Below are 17,572 nucleotides of genomic sequence, written 5' to 3' on the forward strand. Positions count from 1 at the left end.
TCTTTTAAGAGACCCCTGCCACGACCCAGCAAACCCATTTAAACCAGCCCTAGGTTGGGCCTCTTCTAGTAATTCTCTGCAAGGAAATCGAAAACTCTGAAAGTATTGAACAAAACCTGGTTTTAAAGCCATCTCCTTTCCCACTGCCATAGCAGCAAGGCTCTCATTCCCTCCATAGGGGTTTGGGAACAGCTCATGGAAATTGTCCCCGGCCTCTCTGCAACCCTCTTATACAGGGAGTTAAACACCTCGCTCGTCCATTTTTGACCTTGATCTCTTGAACAAGGTCTTCACAAGACTCTTGAACCCATCTCGGGGGCGGGGCGGGGGGCAAGATTTTTGAAGAGAAAGAGGAGTAGCTTGCAGCTTAAGTGGAAGTCTGGTTTTTGTTTTTTTTTTTTTTAGTTTACCATATTGTTACTGTATAAAATGCTGATGTGCTTTGAAAGCTCCAAATTACAACATTATCACACAACCACATCATTTTTCTTCTGCCCTCTTCCTTCCTCCTCGCCTCGCCATGGTGGCTGCGTGTCCACTTCTCCTTTTACTTCCCAGCTGGTGACTTTGCCTTACTCAGGGCAGCCCCCGCCCCACCGAAACCCAGGAGCACGGGGTGCTGCTGCGGCCATCGCTCTGCAGCGGTGGCCCTTGAATGTCCTGTGTGAGAGCCAAAGGCGTTGGCGTTGCAGGACTGACTGCTGGCATGCCAAAATGTGTTCCCCGAGTCCTTCAACGGCTCATTTTGGCCAAGCATTGGCACAGGCTGCCTGAGGAGGTGGTGGAGTCACCATCACTGGAGGCATTCAAAAAACATGTGGACGTGGCACTTGGGGACCTGGTTTAGTGGGCATGGTGGTGTTGGGTTGACGGTTGGACTTGATGGTCTTGAAGGTCTTTTCCAACCTGAATGATTCTGTGATTTTTGAGAGAAACCCCGTGAGGGGAGAGCTCAGGTCTCGCCCTCGCAAACCCTTGAGTCCATCCCAGCTCCGTTCCTTTTCCTGCTGCCTTTCTCTGGCATCCACGCTCCCAAGAAAGTCACCGCTGATAAATGCGCACGTCGGCACTTTGTCGCCAACGTGCAGAGCCGTAGGCGTAGTTTGCTTTTTGCTGGTGCTGCTGTACCGGTCATCTCTTGCGTCGCCTGCGTGTTTCATTCGTACAGCCAAGCGCTCGATTTGAAGGGTCCGAGGGGAAGCGTATGGCGGAGTTACTGTTGTTTTTCCACGGTACAGTGCTCGGCATTTTTGCTGATGTAAGAGAGAGCAAAAATAGCGTGGGGGGAATTACGGCCCTAAGAAAGAAATATGTAAATATCTGAGTGCATTAAAAAAACCCACTCTGCTTACCCGGGCTTCACACCCCGATTTTATTCTGGGCTCTTCTTGTGGTTGAGGGGTAAGTGCTAAAGAGAGCAAAGGATGATGTTTGCCCAGACCCAGCTCATCCGAAACAGGGTGTGGGGAAGATTACGGGGGAATCCGAATGTGCGCTTCCTCCCGATGGCTGGTTTTAATCAATAGTTGTGTAAATTCAGCTTCTGACCCAGCTGCGGCGAGCACCCGAGAAGTTACGTCGCCTCTTCTCACGGTCCGCTGGTCCGATGCGCCTGCTGAAGCTTCGAATCTCGCCGCTTGTGTCAGAGCGTGACCCTCCCAAATAAATAGGGGTGCCTCCTCACCTCGGTGCCTCAGTCCGTCTCTGGGGCTGAGCCCGCCGTGAGGATGCGGGCGCCGGCTGGGCTGGGGACAGGACCCGCCGTGCTCCCGTGGCTGCTGGTGCTGCTGCTGCTGCTGCTGGCGGCGGTGTCCCGCTCAGCCCACGCAGGTGAGCTCCTGGTGCCGCTGCAGAGGTACCCGCGGCCGTCGGCTGCCGGCCGGCCGTGGTCCCGGCGACGGGCGGGCATCGCCCGCGCCCCACGCCGAAAGGCAGCGGCGGAGACGGGGACTCCTCCCGGCCGCGTGGCCCAGGGTTTCTCTGGTCGCGAAGGGAAGAGCGTGACCGTTCCCCTCCGGTAGGACCTGGTTCAGCTTTCCGGAGCTGTGTGAGAGCAGGATGCGGAGGTAGAGGCACGGGTGACGCTTTCTTCCCGTGGTCCCGGGAAGCGTGGTCAGCGAAAGCACGGAAAGGGACAATTTCCTGGCCTCGCTACGAGATCCAGAGTTGCTGCGCCTCTCAGTAACGCTATTTGTCTCAGTAAGCGGCTGCCTTCTCTCTTTCTCAGCCATCCTGGAGGTGAACGGAAACCTGAGCTGCAGGTGCATAAAAACAGCCTCGGACTACATCAGTCCGAAGAGATACGAAAGCATCGAGATAAGACCTGTGGGAAGCACCTGCAGACGTACAGAGATCATGTAAGTGCTGCGGGCGGCTGCCGGCGCCGAGAGCCGCTTTCTCCTCCGGCGCCCGCGCAGCGGCGGGGCCCGCGCCGCGCTTCTCCTCCTGCCGCCGCCTCCGCCGCCCCGCTCCCTTCCCGAAAAAAAGCTTTTTCAAAAACGTCTGGCGCGTCGGGGCAGAGAAACGCCCGAGCCGAGCCGCCGGGGCTGCCCAGCACCGAAAGGTGCCTTTCGGGCCGGGGAAAGCGTGGTTTCCCAATGCCGGCACGGAGCGGGGACCGTGCTGGTGGGGGCTGTTCGCAGTTTGGAAGAAGCACTTCCTGGGATGACCAGGCAGGACGAGCCGTAGCCCGTTTCTCCGCTACGCAGCGCTCCCGGGAGCGAAAGGCATCTCGGGGCGAGCCCTTACCCCGCTCCTCCCCTCCTTACTCGAGCGTTGCGTTAAGCAGAAGCGTGAGACCGCGCGGCTTTGATGCGTTTGTAAATCCACGGAGAAAACTGTCTTTGGTCGGTCACCTCTGGGCTTCGGGCGCACTCTCCGCTCCGCCAGCGAACGTCTCGCGTCTCCCTGACCGTCCCGCGGCTTCCCTCTGTCGCCAGCAGCTTTCCGCGCTCTGCCGGCGCCGCAAACGAAAGCGGGGTCTGGCCCGTCAGCTCGGGCTGCCCTCGGAGGAGCGGGCGACCCTCGTAAGCTCTCCTTGCGTTTCAGAATTAAGCTGAAAACCTCAGCCAAGGTGTGCGTGAATCCCGACGCCCCGTGGGTAAAGAAACTGCTGAAGCGTATCGCTGGCACGTAAGTTGCTCGGATGGGGAAAAAACCCTTTGGCTCAGGCGGCCTGGGCAGCCTCCCGTCGCCTCGGCGGTCCCGGGGAGCGCTCGCAGGACTGAGGGCTCTCGGGGGGACTGCCGGGGGGCCGAGGGACCCGCTCCCAAGGCGATGAGGGGCAAGACCCTGCCGGCACCCGGTCCTTCAGCATTGCCGACGCTGCCACCCCTGGGGCGTGCTCTCCCCTGCTTGTGTCCGGTGCCAGGGCCCTGAAACGTTTTGGGGAAAAGAAAAATTACGTGTTTGGGGCTGGGGGGGGAATGGCAGAGGCAGGGTTTGCTCCTTGGGAGTGCAACAGCGTGTCGGGGCTCGGCGGGGAAAGCCGCCCACCCGCGTCGCGGCCGGGTTCGTGGCTCAGCAGCGGGGTGGCCGGGTGACGTCCCTGCGGGTGGTGGCTGCCCCCAGCACACGGCAGTGACTTCCTTCGGTTGGGGCGGGAGCTTCCTCCCCCAGGCCCCGCTTTTCTGCTACCTTCACCCATTTCTCCTCCTTCTGCTTTTCGTAGGAAGAAAAGATAAGTTTCCAGCGCGGGAAGTTGCCGCTCGGAGCCCCGCGCCGGGCTGGCAGCGGCCGCGCAGGCCCGCGATCCTGGCCGCTGCTGGCCGTGCCCTCGCTTCCCCCTCTCCCCGCAAGCCCCGCGTCCGGCCCCGCCGGCGGCCGCCGCAGGGAGGGCGGCTCGCCGCCCCCAGCCCCCCCGCTGCGTTCGGTCCTCGGATCGGCGTCAACGCGAGCCCTTGGTTTGTTGACTTGCCTGTCGAGGGTGAAGCCTTCCTCGGGCGGCGGCCGCCCCCCTCTCTGTGGCAACGGCTTCGCTGCGACTCGTTCCGCGCGCAGCCCTCGTGGGCTGAGCAGGCGTCGGGGCTCCTTCTTCCGCGGCGGGGCCCGTCCTGTCCTGAGAGCTCAAGTCAAATAAAATGCAGGTTTTTTCCTTCCGTTGTACGTTCCCCGGGCCTCCTCGCGCCGAAGGAACGCGGCCGAGCTTTGATTAACCCCCACCGCGTCCCGCGGCGCCCATCTGAGGGCAGGGAGCCGCGCCATCCAGCCGCCGCGCCGCCCCTCCGACCGCCGGCGCGCGGGCTGGGGCTGGGGTTTGCAGGCGGGGGTACGGCTTTGGCAAGCAGCGAAGGCCCCTAAAGGTTTATTTATGGGTGCAAAGGCACGTGACAGAGTTTTGGGATAATCGGTCTTGGAAAGAGCGAAAGCAAATGCCAGCGAAGCTCAGCCGGGGATGCGCCGTGCAGGGGGGAAATCTGGTCCTGGGAAGAAACGAGTAATATCAGATCACGCCGGCGAGAAAAACACCCCAAAAATCCTCCAGGCTTGTGCAGCTGCGTGGGCCACGAGTAAGCGTTGGGGGGAAACAAGCGATGTCTTGACAAGATCTGGCGTCGGGGGAAGGGGAAAACGTAGCCGGTTTCGGGAAGCCCGGGCCCCGGCCGCGTCCCGAGCCGCTTTTGATCATCGGCGTTGCAAGCTCAGCAACTGCCGGTGGCAGGGAACAGGGACGGGCAAAAAAACCACCCCGACCCCGTGGGTCGCCGGGGCCTCCCCCCTGCGCCGCCTCACTTCTCCTATTTTTCCGGCTCAAATAGGGGGATGCTGCCGGGGCCGGGGCCGGGGCCGGCATGGCTGTGCGGGCGGCCCTGCTGCTGGGGCTGCTGCTGGCGACCCAGCGCCCCGGGGATGCAGGTGAGGCTCCCCGCATCCCCACGCCTGGGGCTGGAGGATGCTGGGGGTGAGGAGGGGTGGGGTGGGTGAGGTTTTTCGGAGCGCGGCATCCCGCTAGCGTCTCTGGGGCTGAAATACGGCCGAGGCTCTTCCCCGGGCGCGGCGACCCCGGCGGGAGGTGGGGGGAGACGCGTTTGCCCAGAACGGGTTTTGGGGACGGCGGCGGGTTTTTCGGGCGGTGCGTGAGCCGCGGCCGTGCGTCCCTCCAGCTCTTCTGGAAGCCAACGGCAACTTGAGCTGCCGCTGTGCCAAGACCACCAGGGCCTTCATCTCCCCACGGAAATACAGCAGCGTCGAGGTCCGGCCGGCGGGGAGCAGCTGCCGGCGCCTCGAGGTGATGTAAGTGGCTCCCAGGGGGGCACGAGCCCTCTGGTCCGTCCTCCCCCACAAATTATTTCAGTTTCGTGCTCTTTTTCTTTATGGGAAGCGCGGGGGGCTCGGCTTCTCCATCCCCCCCAGCGGCGGGGTGGGAAGTGACGGTGCTGAAACCCCGCGTGTTTTCTAGAATTAAACTGAAAAGCCTGGAGAGGGTCTGCGTGGAGCCTGACGCCCCTTGGGTGAAGAAGCTCTTGCAGGACCTCCCTAACCTGTAAGCCCCCCTCCGCCCCCAGCAGGAGGGGTCCCGGCAGCACCAGGGGCATCCCCCCGGGGACCGGTCTTCACGCGTTTCCCCCTCCTTCTGCTTTTGGCAGGAGGAAGAAGGAGGCTCCCCATTGAGGAAGCTGCCACCGGCGGGACGGACGGATGGACATGCCGTGCCTGAAGCTGGACATACCCTCCCCGCCCCGCCGTCCCCTCGCCCCGGCGCGGAGGGCAGCGGGCTGCCGCGTGGCGCCCCGAGCCCCTTTTTCTCGGGCGTTTTGTGCATTTAAGCCCTTGAAGAAGCCGGTCCCCGTTCCCCCGCCCTCCCGCCCCGACACCGGGCGCCGGGCGTCCCCTCGGGGCACAACCTAACGGGGCCAATAAAGGCGGCAGCTCTCGGTCACCGGCGCTCGCGTCCCTCCCCGCGGCGTGCCGGGGGCTCGGGGCCCTGGGGGGGAGCACGTCCCCGCGGGGTGGGGAGCGGAGCGGGGGGTCACCGACCTTTCCCGCCACCCCTCACCAAAACGTGGGCCAAGCGGCCGGTTTTCGGAGGCGGCCGCGGTGGTTTCCGCCTTTTTCGGCGGGGAGGCGGCGCGGGCCACGTGCGGGGGGGAAGCGACGGCAGGGAAGTCGAGGCGCGGGGCAGCTCCTGTGCCCACTTCGGCGTTTCCCAGCGCCCAAAATCCCCGGCGGGGCTGGCTATAATATAAAGCGGGCGCGGCGGCGGCTCGGGGCAGGCGGTGAGGATGCGGCTGCTGCCGGCGGCGTTGGCCCTGACCCTGCTCCTGAGCAACCTGGTGCCGGGGCGCGGTGAGTGACCCTGGGGTGCCCGTCCGTCTCCCTCGCCAAATCCCGAGGCAGCGGGTGCCCGAGCGTGGCCGCCTCTAAGCTTTCGAATGGGTCTCCTGCCCACCTTCGAGCTCGAGTTTAAAAGATAAACCCAGTGGCTGAGCGGGAGGGGGGATGCCTGGGACTAGGGTGGGATTTGCCCGGTGGGTTTCAGCTACTTCTCTTCAAGACCCCCGCGAAACTTCAGCGCTTGGCGGGTGGGTGACAGCTTTTAGTTCCCAAAACGCTGGTTCAGTTTTCAAACCCTGGAGCTACAGCACGAAAAGAAAGCTTTGAGCCCGCGCCGGGAGGGCTGAGCCTCGCGTCAGCCTCGCCGCTCTCGCCGCTGCAAACCCCGCGAGCGCGAGCCCGTCCCCCCGGGCGCCGGGGAGGGGACGGGACGGGGGGACGGCGGTGGGAGCGGGGGGGTGTCCCCGTCTGCCTCCCCCGCGGGGGGCCGAGACCTGGGCGCGGGCTGCTGTCGGGCGCAGGTCTGTCGCTGGAGAGCCTGCTGACCAACATGAGGTGCAAGTGCATCAAAGCGACCGCCCAGGTCATCAATTTGGGGCTGGTCCTCGCCATCGACGTCACGCCGCCGGGTATTCACTGCAGGAGGCAGGAGATCATGTAAGTGGAAAGCCTGCGACCCCATTCCTGCGCGTTGCTTGCTCGTGTACCGGCGTGAAAATACGCGGGCGCTTGCACCCTCTCCGAAGCCCCAAAACGTCGCGGTGACTCTCGCGAGGCGCGGGCTGTTGCACGAGGTCGAGGCCCCAAAAAATCCCGTCTACCTCCCAGCCAGGGTGGCAGGGGCGTAGACGTCCCGGCGCCGGGGAGCGAGGAAGGGTTTTCTCCGCAGGCAGCGGCGCGGTTAGAAAAATTTTGGGGAAGGGGCGTGCGGGGGGCTGAGGGGGGGTCTCGTCGCCTTGCAGCCTCACCCTGAAGAAAAACAAGAAGGTGTGCGTGGCCCCCGAGGCGCCCTGGATCCAGCTGCTCATCTACAAGCTGACGCAGAGGTACGCGATGCCCAGCGGCCAAAAAAGCACGCGGCCCATCGAAGGCGGCGGCGGGACGATCCCCTCCTCCCGACCCCGTTATCTTCATTTCTTCCTTTCCCCCCCCCATACTCCCCCTCCAAAACCCGCAGGAACGCCAGCAAAAGAGAAGCGGCGGCGCGGCCGCGGCGGGAAGCGGAGCGGTGGCATCGGCCCCCTCGCAGACCCCCCCCCCCGCCCACCTCCAATAATCAATAACCGGCCACCAATAATCAATTCCTCTGCGGGGACGGCAGCGGCGTAATCCCCCCGTGCCGAGAGATGCCGGGTTTCGCGGCACGACGCCGGCGCTTGCTCTGCTCCCGGGGTTTTGGCAGGGACCAGGAGCCTTCCCCCGCTCGCCCCAAAAAAAGGCTTTCCCCTCGGGCACCCGGCGTCGCCCCCCGTTTCGGGTGCCTGCGCCCTCCCTGCAGGTGAGGGCAGCCCGCCCCGGGCGCCGTCAATAAAAGGATGAACCTGCTTCCCCCCTCGGCTCCGGCAGCTCTTTCGGCATGGATTTGTTTTTAAAAAAATGGGGATTTTTGGGGCGGGGGAGTTAGACCGGACCGTGGCACCGTCAAGCTCTCGGGTGCTTTGCCGCAGGGCGCTTCCGAACGCGCCGCCTTGCCTCCGCCCCAAGTTTTCGTGCCTTTTTCCGGCAGCTCCTGGGAGGAGCGGGTCGTGCCACGGGACGCTGGTGGGTCTTGGATGGGGCCTGAGCTCTGCAGCCCCACGGTGCTGGTTCCCAGTTGCGCAAGTGCAGGAGGAATGGGAGATACTGGGAAACGTCCCAGGGAGTGGCTGAGGCTCTCTCCGTGGAGCCCCGTTTTCCCGGGACGGACGCACGCATCCCACGGGGACCCCGGCACGGGGACGTCCCTCGGCCTCGTGGACCGAGGTGGGACTTACAACCCGGCGCAAAATTACCGGCGTTTAAAAAACTGGCTTGGCCACGCGGCTAGCAGGTGTCTGAGGTCCGGGGATCTCCCCAAAAAGGGTAGGAACCAACTTTGCCTCACCCCCCCCATCGCCCCGGATGCCAAAAGCGCGTCCCGGGGCAGCGGCAAGCTGCGAAACACCCGGCCGGTCCCCGCGTCCCCCTCCTTCCCGCCCCGGGTTTCTTGGGAAGCGCAGCAGGGGGACACGAGTGGTTGCAAAAGGGCTGTTTATTGCTGACAGAAGGAAATAAAAACACACAGGTGGGAAGAAACAAGCAGGTATTTAGCCCCATCCATCACGTGCGAGCAGCACCCCATCTCCGGCGTGCAGGGCTGGGGGGGGGTGGGGGTGTTTAAAAAAAAAAAAAATTAAAAAAAAGGAAGGAAAAAGTAACAGTTCAGGGTTTTGAGGACCTCCCTTTCCCGAGCTGCCCTAAGGTTAAAAAAAGGCAGGGCTGCTTAGCTCAGTCGGCGTTATTTTGGCGTTACTTTACTCTCGCAGGGAACATGGAATAAGCCGGTTACTCGGGGGTTTTTTGCTCAGGTCTCCGTTGAAGGCTGCCGCTCTTCCGAGCGTGGTGCCCAGGGCTGGTGGCAAAGTTTGCAAAGGTTTTTGCCTGGGGGACCGACCCCGTCCCCGCGTCGGGGCTGGCGGGGAAGGCGGCCTCCCCGGGACCCCCGGGCGCTGAGGGGCTGCGGAGCCGTCCCCGCGCAGGCGAGACGAAACGGGGGCCGGGGGCAGCGATTTCCCCGTCCGAGCGCCCAGCGCGCTCTCGATGTAAAGCGAAGCTGCCATTTCCATAAAACGAGACGTAAATCCCCTTAAAACGTCAGCGTAAGCGTGCCCGGGCGTTGACACTGCAGCTTCCCCCCTCTCCACGCGCGCTTCCATCTTTCGAGGGAAAAGGACCTTGCGGTTGCAAAAACACCAGGCAGGAAAGAAATCCAATTAAAAAAAAAAAAACCAACCCCGACCTCCCAAAACAACCACCGTGAAACGGGGCGGGAGGGCGAGTCCAGCTTCCCGACGCCGCTGCTCCGCTCCAGCCCGGGAGTTTATGAATTAAGGGCGTATTTAGCTAACGTGGTGCACGCAAACACTTTAATTGCTCGGGAAGCAACGACACGATGCGATAATTAAAAACAAAGCCAGAGGCGTGTAACATGTCACTTGTAAAGAAAGCCACCGTGAGGTTGTGGGGGGTTTTTGGTGGGGTTTTTTTTTTGCTTTGGAACAAAGAAAAATGCAGACAAGCGCAAACTCAGTAAATGCCTGAATCGTAGGAACTGTTTAACCATGAGGACAAGACCAAGTACCAGGATCCCTCTAAGCTTCACCACCCAAAACGGTGAGAGATTTTGCAAGCTAAACGCACCGTACGATTGCAAAGGGGGAGGGAAAAAAAGAGTCGTATCGCTTGGCGTGCTTTGCCATCAGTGCTGTTTGAAACACCCTGAAGTACCAAAGTACTCGAGCGTTTCGCTGTCTTGACGCTTATTTTCAGACAGACTCCAAGAATCTGCGTTCCTGAAGTCCGTCATCCTCGAACGTAGCCAGACCAGCAAACTCCATCGACTCCGAATACCTTTTATAGAGTCAAATCGGGGTTTTTTGGGGGATGAAGGAGTTCTCTAAGGGTGTTAATCTTGTCCCTTTCCTGATTGTGCCGTGCCTGCGCCTGCCTCGTCTGCTCTGGTTTTCGTCCCTGCTGTCCTTCCCGGGAGGAAAAGCAATCCTGTGGTCGGTGTCAGTGCAAAGCGTGGTCACAGGAGAAGATACTGTATCGCTCAGAGCTGTGCCTGGATCGAGAGCCTTATCATCTCCTCCTAAAACGGTTTTTAACCTTAAAGTGAGTTTGTGGCTGACGCTTGGCGTAGAGACTTCAGAGGTGAACGGTTTCCACCAGGTTTCTCACCAGGGTCTGTGTGGCCTTTGAACGCTGACGGGCGGGGAAGGGAGGGTACGTGACTATACTTCTGTAATCTTATCAAAAACGGAGGAGCTGCGTATCGCAAGATGCTTTTCCTCACTACGAGATGGAGAGAGTCGGCTAATAACGGCGTCTATCGGAAAAACCCGAACCTCTCTGCATCTAGGGCTCATCTTTTTTTCCGGTCTCTAACAAATCGGGTTCTCTGCCCCGCCCCGGGTAAAACCCCTCCGAGACCACGCAGTTCAGGTCCTGCTGGGACACGAGAAATGAGGCGAGCGAGTTTTTTTCAGCGCGCGTGCTGGGTGCCCAAACCGCACCGCTTCTGAAGCCAGCGTCAACTTCAGCATGAAGCTTCAGCGAGGCTTGTGTGCCGCTCCGCTCCCCACCAGGCAGCTCCGCTTGCCGAGACCGCCCAGAAGAAGGTCGCACCTCCGCGGGGACCGAGTCGGACGACGACCCGCTGCTCTTCTATGTTGACAGCCCGATTTTAGCTGAACCACCTCCTGCTGCTGCCTAGTGTTCCGGCGCGCCAGGTAAGGATGTGCTTAGATCAGTCATCTCCCCATACAAGAGGGAGAGGGTCCTTCCTCAGGTCTTCATTACCGTTACAAGAAAAACATCCATGCAGGAGCCAAGAACAGAGGAATCATAATTACGAACAAAGCTGAGGTCGCCGGGGAGAGGAGAACCGCTACTTGGAATTAAACTCGCTTTTAAACCCGTACGAGGGTGCGTATCGCATTCGTGTGGTGGTTGTAATGCAGGGCTAGTGATGTGGTTTGGATAGGACCTACAAGACCTTTCTCTGTGCCAAGTCCCATGCCAAAAGAAGGTTGTGATGCTAGAAGGAGAAAATGCGTCGGTGGAAATGAAGTAACTGCTTGCTGTGTTGCTGGGTTTAAATCTGGTCTTCAGAGAGTAAGGCAGCCACTTCTGGCTCCTGCTCCCCACCAAGAAGGCGTGAATACTGCGCTCCCCGTCTAGGAATCCTTAAAGCGTTTCCTGTCTTCTAAATTAACAGAGAATCTCGGAATTTCAAGAATTCCCCCCACCACCTCACCAAAATCAATGCCCAGAGAAACAAGTGACATGAACCTTTTGCGGTCTCAAATTCTCGCACGCGATTCGGACCCGACGTCTCGCAAACCGGGTTCGGAAAGGCGGTCTCCGAAAGCCCACTATTTGGGATTAAGCGGGAGCTGCAGATGCTCAGCACCTTTGTAATGCGGGGGCTCGGGAGTTCCAGAGCGTGAACGTGGGTTTCGGAGTCTCCGCAGCAAAGCCAGCAAGGTGGGAGACCACCAGCCATCCGCAGCGTTACCGTGAAGATGACGGTACGGTTTTGAAAGCTGCGTTAGGTCAGTGGCAAGTGCTTCTGAAAAGGTTAAGAATCAAAGATTTTAGCTTTCTAGCCTAGAAAACACAGAACAGCGAGGACTTGGGACTAATGGGGTCTTTTCTGAACGTGTCTGCAGACTAAACAGGAGTGGCTTCCAACAGACAGAGAAAGTTTACTGATCAAATGAAGTATTTTCTCAACGAACGCTGGAAAGAGACGACAAAAGCTTTTAACGAGGCAAACGGGAAGGAAAGCTGGTCTCAGACCCCTTCGTGCCGTACCTGACTTCAGCGTGTGGTACGCAAATGTTCGCGCTCCTTACACCGAAATAAGGAAACAAAAATATTCAGCTACATTGTACAAAATTCTCTTTTTTATATATATATATATATATATACACACACACACACAAAACCCCATATCTAACAGATTTACCATACTGAATTTTAAAAAGTTGCTTGTAGAAAGGTGTTGGATTTTTGTCTCTCTCTGCTTGCTTTAGGCAGTGCTGTTGCTTAGAAGTTGACACCAGGCACCATATTTTTGAAAGCAAACCAAGGCAGCGAGGAGCAGTAAAGGACTTAGAGCTTTTTTTCCCCCCAGGCGTCACGCCGCGAGGGCCCTGCGACGTGCTGGGGACCGAGGGTCAGCGACGGAGAGAACTGATGGTTTCCCATCCAGCTCTGCTTAAGGTCGGGGATATTTGGCTTCGTGTTGTTCTCTCTCCCTTAGAAAACACCCTACCGTCAGCTTCCATCGGGCTCGAAAGGAAATCGGCGTCGCCACCAGGACGATGCGCACGTTCGCCGCAAGGGACCTCGTCCTGCGCACGAGGCCGAGGGCCGCCCGCTCCCCGCGCCCTGGCGCCTGAGAGCGGAGAACCGCTACGGAGAGCGGCGTTTCTGCTCGGCTGGCAAAAAAGCGCAGTCCCCTTACTGCTCCTGCCGGGAAGGGAAAAAAAAAAACACAAGAGAAGGAAAACAGGGAGGGAACCAGACACGTGAAAGGTGGGTAAACATGTCCCCCGGTTATGTGCATCGACTGAAACATAAACAAGACTCATTTTTTTTAAAGTCCAGAGGTTTTGTGCACCGGCTGCTAAAATAACTTTTTTTTTTTAAAAATCGTGCAGCGTAATGGACGTTCGGAAGTGTGTTTCGCAGCAGAGAAAATCCAATTAAACACCTTCCCGCAACAGAACACTTCAGTCGATTAGAAACCAAAGGAGAGTCAAACGTAAGCACTTTACAATGTTTGCCAGGGTTTGTTGTTTTGTTTTGTTCTGGTTTTTTTCCATCCCCGTCCTCTCCCACCCCGATATTACAAAAGATTGTTGTTGGTTTTTATTTTTATTAATAAACGGGCTCCTCTGCAGTTCATATACAATCGTAGGTGAATTTTAAATTCCATTTTATACAAACATCTCAAAAAATATTGGGAGTGAAGTATGGTAGGAAATATTGCTCACGTTGCTAGTTAACACGCGTGTAGGAAAAGGAGGAGACGGGTTTGTTAGTGCACACCTCCAGAGCAGAGCACCCCCCCCTCCGAAAAAGATACAGTAGCTGATGACAGAAAGGTAATGTCCACAAAATTAAGTTTTTCATGCTATTCTACTTTCCAGTACTATACTCTCAAATCGCTTTCGCAATTTATCCGCGATGGCTAGGTGTCGAACGCTGAGGTATATTAAAAAAAGAGATACCTGCACCTAGAGGAAAATCTGTCTTTAGAAAGGGCTTTTTTCTTTTTTTCTTTTTTTTTCCCCCTGGTGCTGCACAAAGCAATTGCTCTACAGGAATTTCACCCAGCTACGCTCGCTTCCAATTTATAGTAGGCAAAAGATGACGCCTCTATTTTTTAGGCACTTCTTTTGAAAGGGAGTTGTCGTTTCGTCGAACCGATTTTTGCGTTCTGTCCCACACCACCCCCCCCCGGTCCCCCAACAGGAGTCAGGGAATACTTTCTACTCCAGGTCCAATTGTTTGGGGTTTTTTTTCCTCCCCATGGATAATTTCCTATGTATAAAACGACAAAGGAAATGTTTAATTAAAGCGGAACAGCCTGACTTAGCAGTTTTGCAAGACAGAAGATGGCTCCTTAGTATTTAAAACTAATCTCACAATTTGACTTTTTTTAAGTATACGAATGAGACATAAATATAGGCTATCAATCTGCTTAAAAATTTCATTCACATAATGGAAAATTTTTTCATTTATTAAAAATATCACATTTTGAGACTAGAAACAGTAAAGTGCATGAAAAGTTTAAAATATAAATTCAAGAAAATCTTATAGCAGCAAAAAAGCAGAATAAAGAAAAACTTAAAAACACAGACACAACCTTTTCCTATCACTGTGCCTTTTTTTTTTTTTTTAAACATTAAGCAGCCAACCAATTTTTCAGAAAATTGCATTGTGTTTAATGCCTCTTGAGGCACAAGGTTTTGAACTGGCCACCTAGAGCATAAAAAGGAAAAAAAAAAAAAAAATTTCCAACACATTCGAAGAGCATTAACAGTTGGGAATGAACCAGCAGCTTTTTTAATTCAACCCTGACCGACAACAGAAAGGAAAGATTATTGAAAAAGCGTGATGGTTATTTGGCAACTAGGGTCAGGAAAAATAATCCAAGGAATGATTACGGCTACCGCTCGCTCCCCCGGTGAAAAAAACATGCCGACAGCGACTCCGCGTGCCCTTCGGAGACGGAAGTCAGATCACTTCCAGCGGCTTTTTCCTGTACCCTACGCTTAAGCATTTAAGCCCAAGTTTCCCATCTTTGCAACCAAACTTTGGCAAAGGGAACCTAGGACGGATTGGCGACTTCTCTACTCACTCGGAACCCGAACGCTTGCAATGGCTTCCGTCGGGTGCAATTTCTTACCCTATCTAAGTCCTGCTCCCAAAAACCTGTGCTGCTGAACGGCGCGTCGCCCAGGCTGGCCGGAGCAGAGAGGCAGCTCTGTTTCACGGAGGTCCTTCGGATCCCGGCGTATCTCGCCCAGAAAGGACCGAGTTCTTCAGAGCTCCGAAAAAAAGTCCCCATGGCGTCCGCCAAGCAAGCGGTCGATACGCAGCATTACACGCTCGCCTGCACGCTCTTGTGAGACGTAGCTTCGCTGGAAGTTTCGTTGTCAATGAGGCTACATCAGGACAATTTAGACCTCAAATTTTATCACAGATATTAAGCCATCTTTGGTTTTCTAATACTAGTCAGACAAGGGGCAGGGCCACACTGCTGATCATTTATAGCCAGGAATTAAGTAAGTGCTTCGCTAATGTGCAAAATTTATTTTGGATGCAGAGCTCAGTCTCCGTTTTGGGTTCAAACAAACAGTATTTCTAATATTCCTCCTACAAAACAAGCATTTCTATTTTTGTTTTTCTTTCTCCTAAAAGGTTGGCTCATTTCGCCACGTTCTGGAAAAAAGCATTACCTTGAAATACGTTAATAAGCAAGTTTTTAATCTCATTTGTCCATTTATAAGTGCAGCTTCCTACCGAAAAGAAAAAGCTTGCCATTTAAAACAAGAAAAAAATTAAATTAAAAACCTGGAAAGGGAATAATACTTTGGTTCCAGCCCTAGTGCCAAATGATACCAATATGCACCAAAATGTGCAAAATCTCATATCAAACACATAAGGAAAGGAGCTTGAAGAAGCAGCTTAAGGTTGGCCATACTTCACTCCTATATACTTTGATTTACAACTGTACAGGTCCGTAACAACAGGTCCTTGCCCTCAAAGGGGCAGGGCTCCACTACCTCCTGTTAGGCAAGTGCACACCGTTGACAAGAGGCAGGAGCGGAGGATGGAGTTCGAGTTGTGTTAACAGTGAGAAGTGGTCTGAAGGGATGTGAGGGTGTGGACACCCAGTGATGTTGTTGTCAACCAGCCACTGAGGGTCCAAAGGCCCCAGGACACCAAGCACGTTCATGTGAGTGTTGGAATAGAAAATGTAGTCAATCACACCCTAGGGAGAAAGAGAAACACGACAGTGAGAACCGACCTCGCTTCTGGCAACCTGAACTCGACTGCTTTCTGGCTGCAATGGAAGAGGCACAGCGCTGGAATTAGGGTAAGAAACGCGCATGGCGTTCTGCGTTCAAAGAAGCGCTGCATCCGTTCTCATTAAGTCACCGGCCAGAGCCAGGTCGGAAGCTTAAAAACACCGGCAAATCAAGGGTTTGTCTGCGGTAGGAAAGTGTCCAGCGAGTGTAGGAACCAGTGACGAAGCACTTACAGGCACAAAGAGAAAGACAGCCAACGGTCAGAAAATTAAGACAGCGTCCTGGGGAGACCAGGTCAACGTCTGCCATTTCAGAAAAATCGCTGCTTACTTTGAAATCAAAAGTGTAATTGGTGTAAGGCATCAAGTTGTTTTCATAGGCGCTCTTGAGTTGGAAGCCGTGCGTAATTCTTCCTTCAGAAGCCCCGTTTTTTCCATTGCCACTGAAGTTCATGAGACACTCGTTGTAACGCAACTCCTTGAAGTCCTTGTGGTTGTCAGCTACTATGCCGTTGCTTAAGTATTCCACTACACCTGTTTGCAAAGGAAAGGATTCAGGGAGTCGCTTTAAAACACAGCGTTCAGGGAGCGCTGGCCTCGGAGTTAAAAACAAAAACAGCAAGACGACACCCCACGAGATCAGAAAAGAGCTTTCCGTCTAAGGGGAAACCTACACAGCAGCTGTCTTGTCCACGTCTGAGATGTACGCACCTTTCTGACACGCAGCCAGGGAGCTGAGGCTCCCCGGAGGTTTTGACACCATTTTTTCAGGATTACAGTGAACCGACCCATAGTACCTGTCCTGTAGTAAGCATGTGAGGGGGTGCTAGAGAGGCAGCTTTCGTACGTATACCCGATATTACAGCATCGAACGTCGTAATGACTAAAGCAAACCCGTCTCCTCAGAGAGTTTTCACGTTCCATCACAAGCTCACGTCTTTCCTACTTATTATTGCTGCTCAGGGCACGGGTATTTATTTAATGATTTGTTCAAGACCTATTTGTGCTTTCCTACATCGTCGTAGGCGCAACCAACGTACAACTGATCAGGAAAAACAGCCTACTCGACCCGAGGACTTGCATTCTCTTCGGCCCGGCTTCGAGAGTCAGCTGTTAGTAAAAAGGTTTCATCCACACTTACCCAGGGAAGCGCAAACTGCCCCATCGCCCTCAGAGGAAAAGAGGATTCAGACGTTCTAAAAAGGTAAGTGAAAAATTAAGCCAAAACCAGCGTTACCTGAATCGGGCAATGAGTTGAGATCCGCACACAGCACCAGAGGGATAGAGTTAGGATCTGCTGTTGGGCTACCGGGCCTGCTTGAGGCTTTCTCGAGGATATTTTTCAGTTCCGAGACAAACATCATAGTCTGAATGAGCTTCACGTCCGAGTATTCGGGGTCCCAGTGCATGTGGGCGTTGGCCACAATAAGCAGCTGTTTGTCCACATGAAGCGATTTCATACCTAGATAAACAAAGACATTTTTATCAGTGAAAGGCAGATTGCGTGAACGCAGCAGATTCCCCCCGCCAACACTCAGGGTCTAGCTACTAAAGGCTCCAACTCAGACACACCAGCAGATGGATGTACTTTTATTGCTTGGAAAAAAGGCATTACCTCAGCCACTATTCCTTTCTAAATTAGCAGCATTTACATAATATTACGTGACTAAATCTCTCCAACATAGGAAAGAAACAGCCGGCATAATCTGATACCATTATAATTGCATTCCCTCTCTACTGCTCCGGTGGTCATCACTTGACCCTGTACCACTATTCCATTTTTAAGGCACAAGGCAGTTTCCTGACTCTTAGCTGCCACGGTACGGCAAATTGTCCCCTCGGGAAAAACTCCAACCTGCCTAAACGAATGCAGCGTGAACCTGTTTGCTTCAAAACGCTGTAGCTGCTTTTACCATCTATCTGAGAAACAGTACTCTGAAAGATGGGGCATAAAGTCGCAGGCAGCTCCTTCCCGTCCAGCGATTTAGACATTCTGCTCCTTTGAAGGGTACA

The 17,572-nt window shown here is 55.5% G+C and overlaps 4 protein-coding genes across 6 annotated transcripts in view; 3 read left to right on the forward strand and 1 right to left on the reverse strand.

Moving 5' to 3' along the window:
* Positions 1 to 1,382: 1,382 nt before the first annotated feature.
* LOC309404847 (interleukin-8-like) lies at positions 1,383 to 3,136 on the forward strand (the record flags this gene model as incomplete). Its single annotated transcript, XM_081999469.1, has 3 exons — positions 1,383 to 1,830; positions 2,228 to 2,357; positions 3,049 to 3,136. The coding sequence occupies exons 1-3, from the start codon at positions 1,728 to 1,730 to the stop codon at positions 3,134 to 3,136; spliced, it is 321 nt and encodes a 106-aa protein (XP_081855595.1). The 5' UTR covers positions 1,383 to 1,727.
* Positions 3,137 to 3,907: 771 nt separating this feature from the next.
* On the forward strand, positions 3,908 to 5,486 carry LOC309404774 (C-X-C motif chemokine 13-like; the record flags this gene model as incomplete). Its single annotated transcript, XM_081999354.1, has 3 exons — positions 3,908 to 4,854; positions 5,103 to 5,232; positions 5,399 to 5,486. Exons 1-3 carry the CDS (start codon positions 4,791 to 4,793, stop codon positions 5,484 to 5,486), a joined length of 282 nt encoding a protein of 93 aa, XP_081855480.1. The 5' UTR covers positions 3,908 to 4,790.
* Positions 5,487 to 6,122: 636 nt separating this feature from the next.
* Positions 6,123 to 7,712, forward strand: LOC309404988 (C-X-C motif chemokine 2-like). Its single transcript, XM_081999661.1, has 4 exons — positions 6,123 to 6,285; positions 6,795 to 6,930; positions 7,236 to 7,319; positions 7,451 to 7,712. The coding sequence occupies exons 1-4, from the start codon at positions 6,222 to 6,224 to the stop codon at positions 7,554 to 7,556; spliced, it is 390 nt and encodes a 129-aa protein (XP_081855787.1). The 5' UTR covers positions 6,123 to 6,221; the 3' UTR covers positions 7,557 to 7,712.
* A 7,598-nt stretch (positions 7,713 to 15,310) lies between these two features.
* Positions 15,311 to 17,572, reverse strand: part of CNOT6L (CCR4-NOT transcription complex subunit 6 like) — a gene marked incomplete at both ends in the record, with an annotated part of 10,664 nt that continues 8,402 nt past the window's right edge. For all 3 annotated transcript variants that reach the window (XM_081999098.1, XM_081999097.1, XM_081999096.1), the window contains 3 exons: positions 15,311 to 15,523; positions 15,891 to 16,093; positions 16,797 to 17,021. In XM_081999098.1, coding sequence (XP_081855224.1) covers positions 15,311 to 15,523; positions 15,891 to 16,093; positions 16,797 to 17,021 — 641 coding nt within the window. The remainder of the gene's footprint in view (positions 15,524 to 15,890; positions 16,094 to 16,796; positions 17,022 to 17,572) is intronic.

Source organism: Phaethon aethereus (assembly GCF_964289735.1).
Source record: "Phaethon aethereus genome assembly, chromosome: 4".
In the NCBI taxonomy this organism is placed as follows: domain Eukaryota; kingdom Metazoa; phylum Chordata; class Aves; order Phaethontiformes; family Phaethontidae; genus Phaethon; species Phaethon aethereus.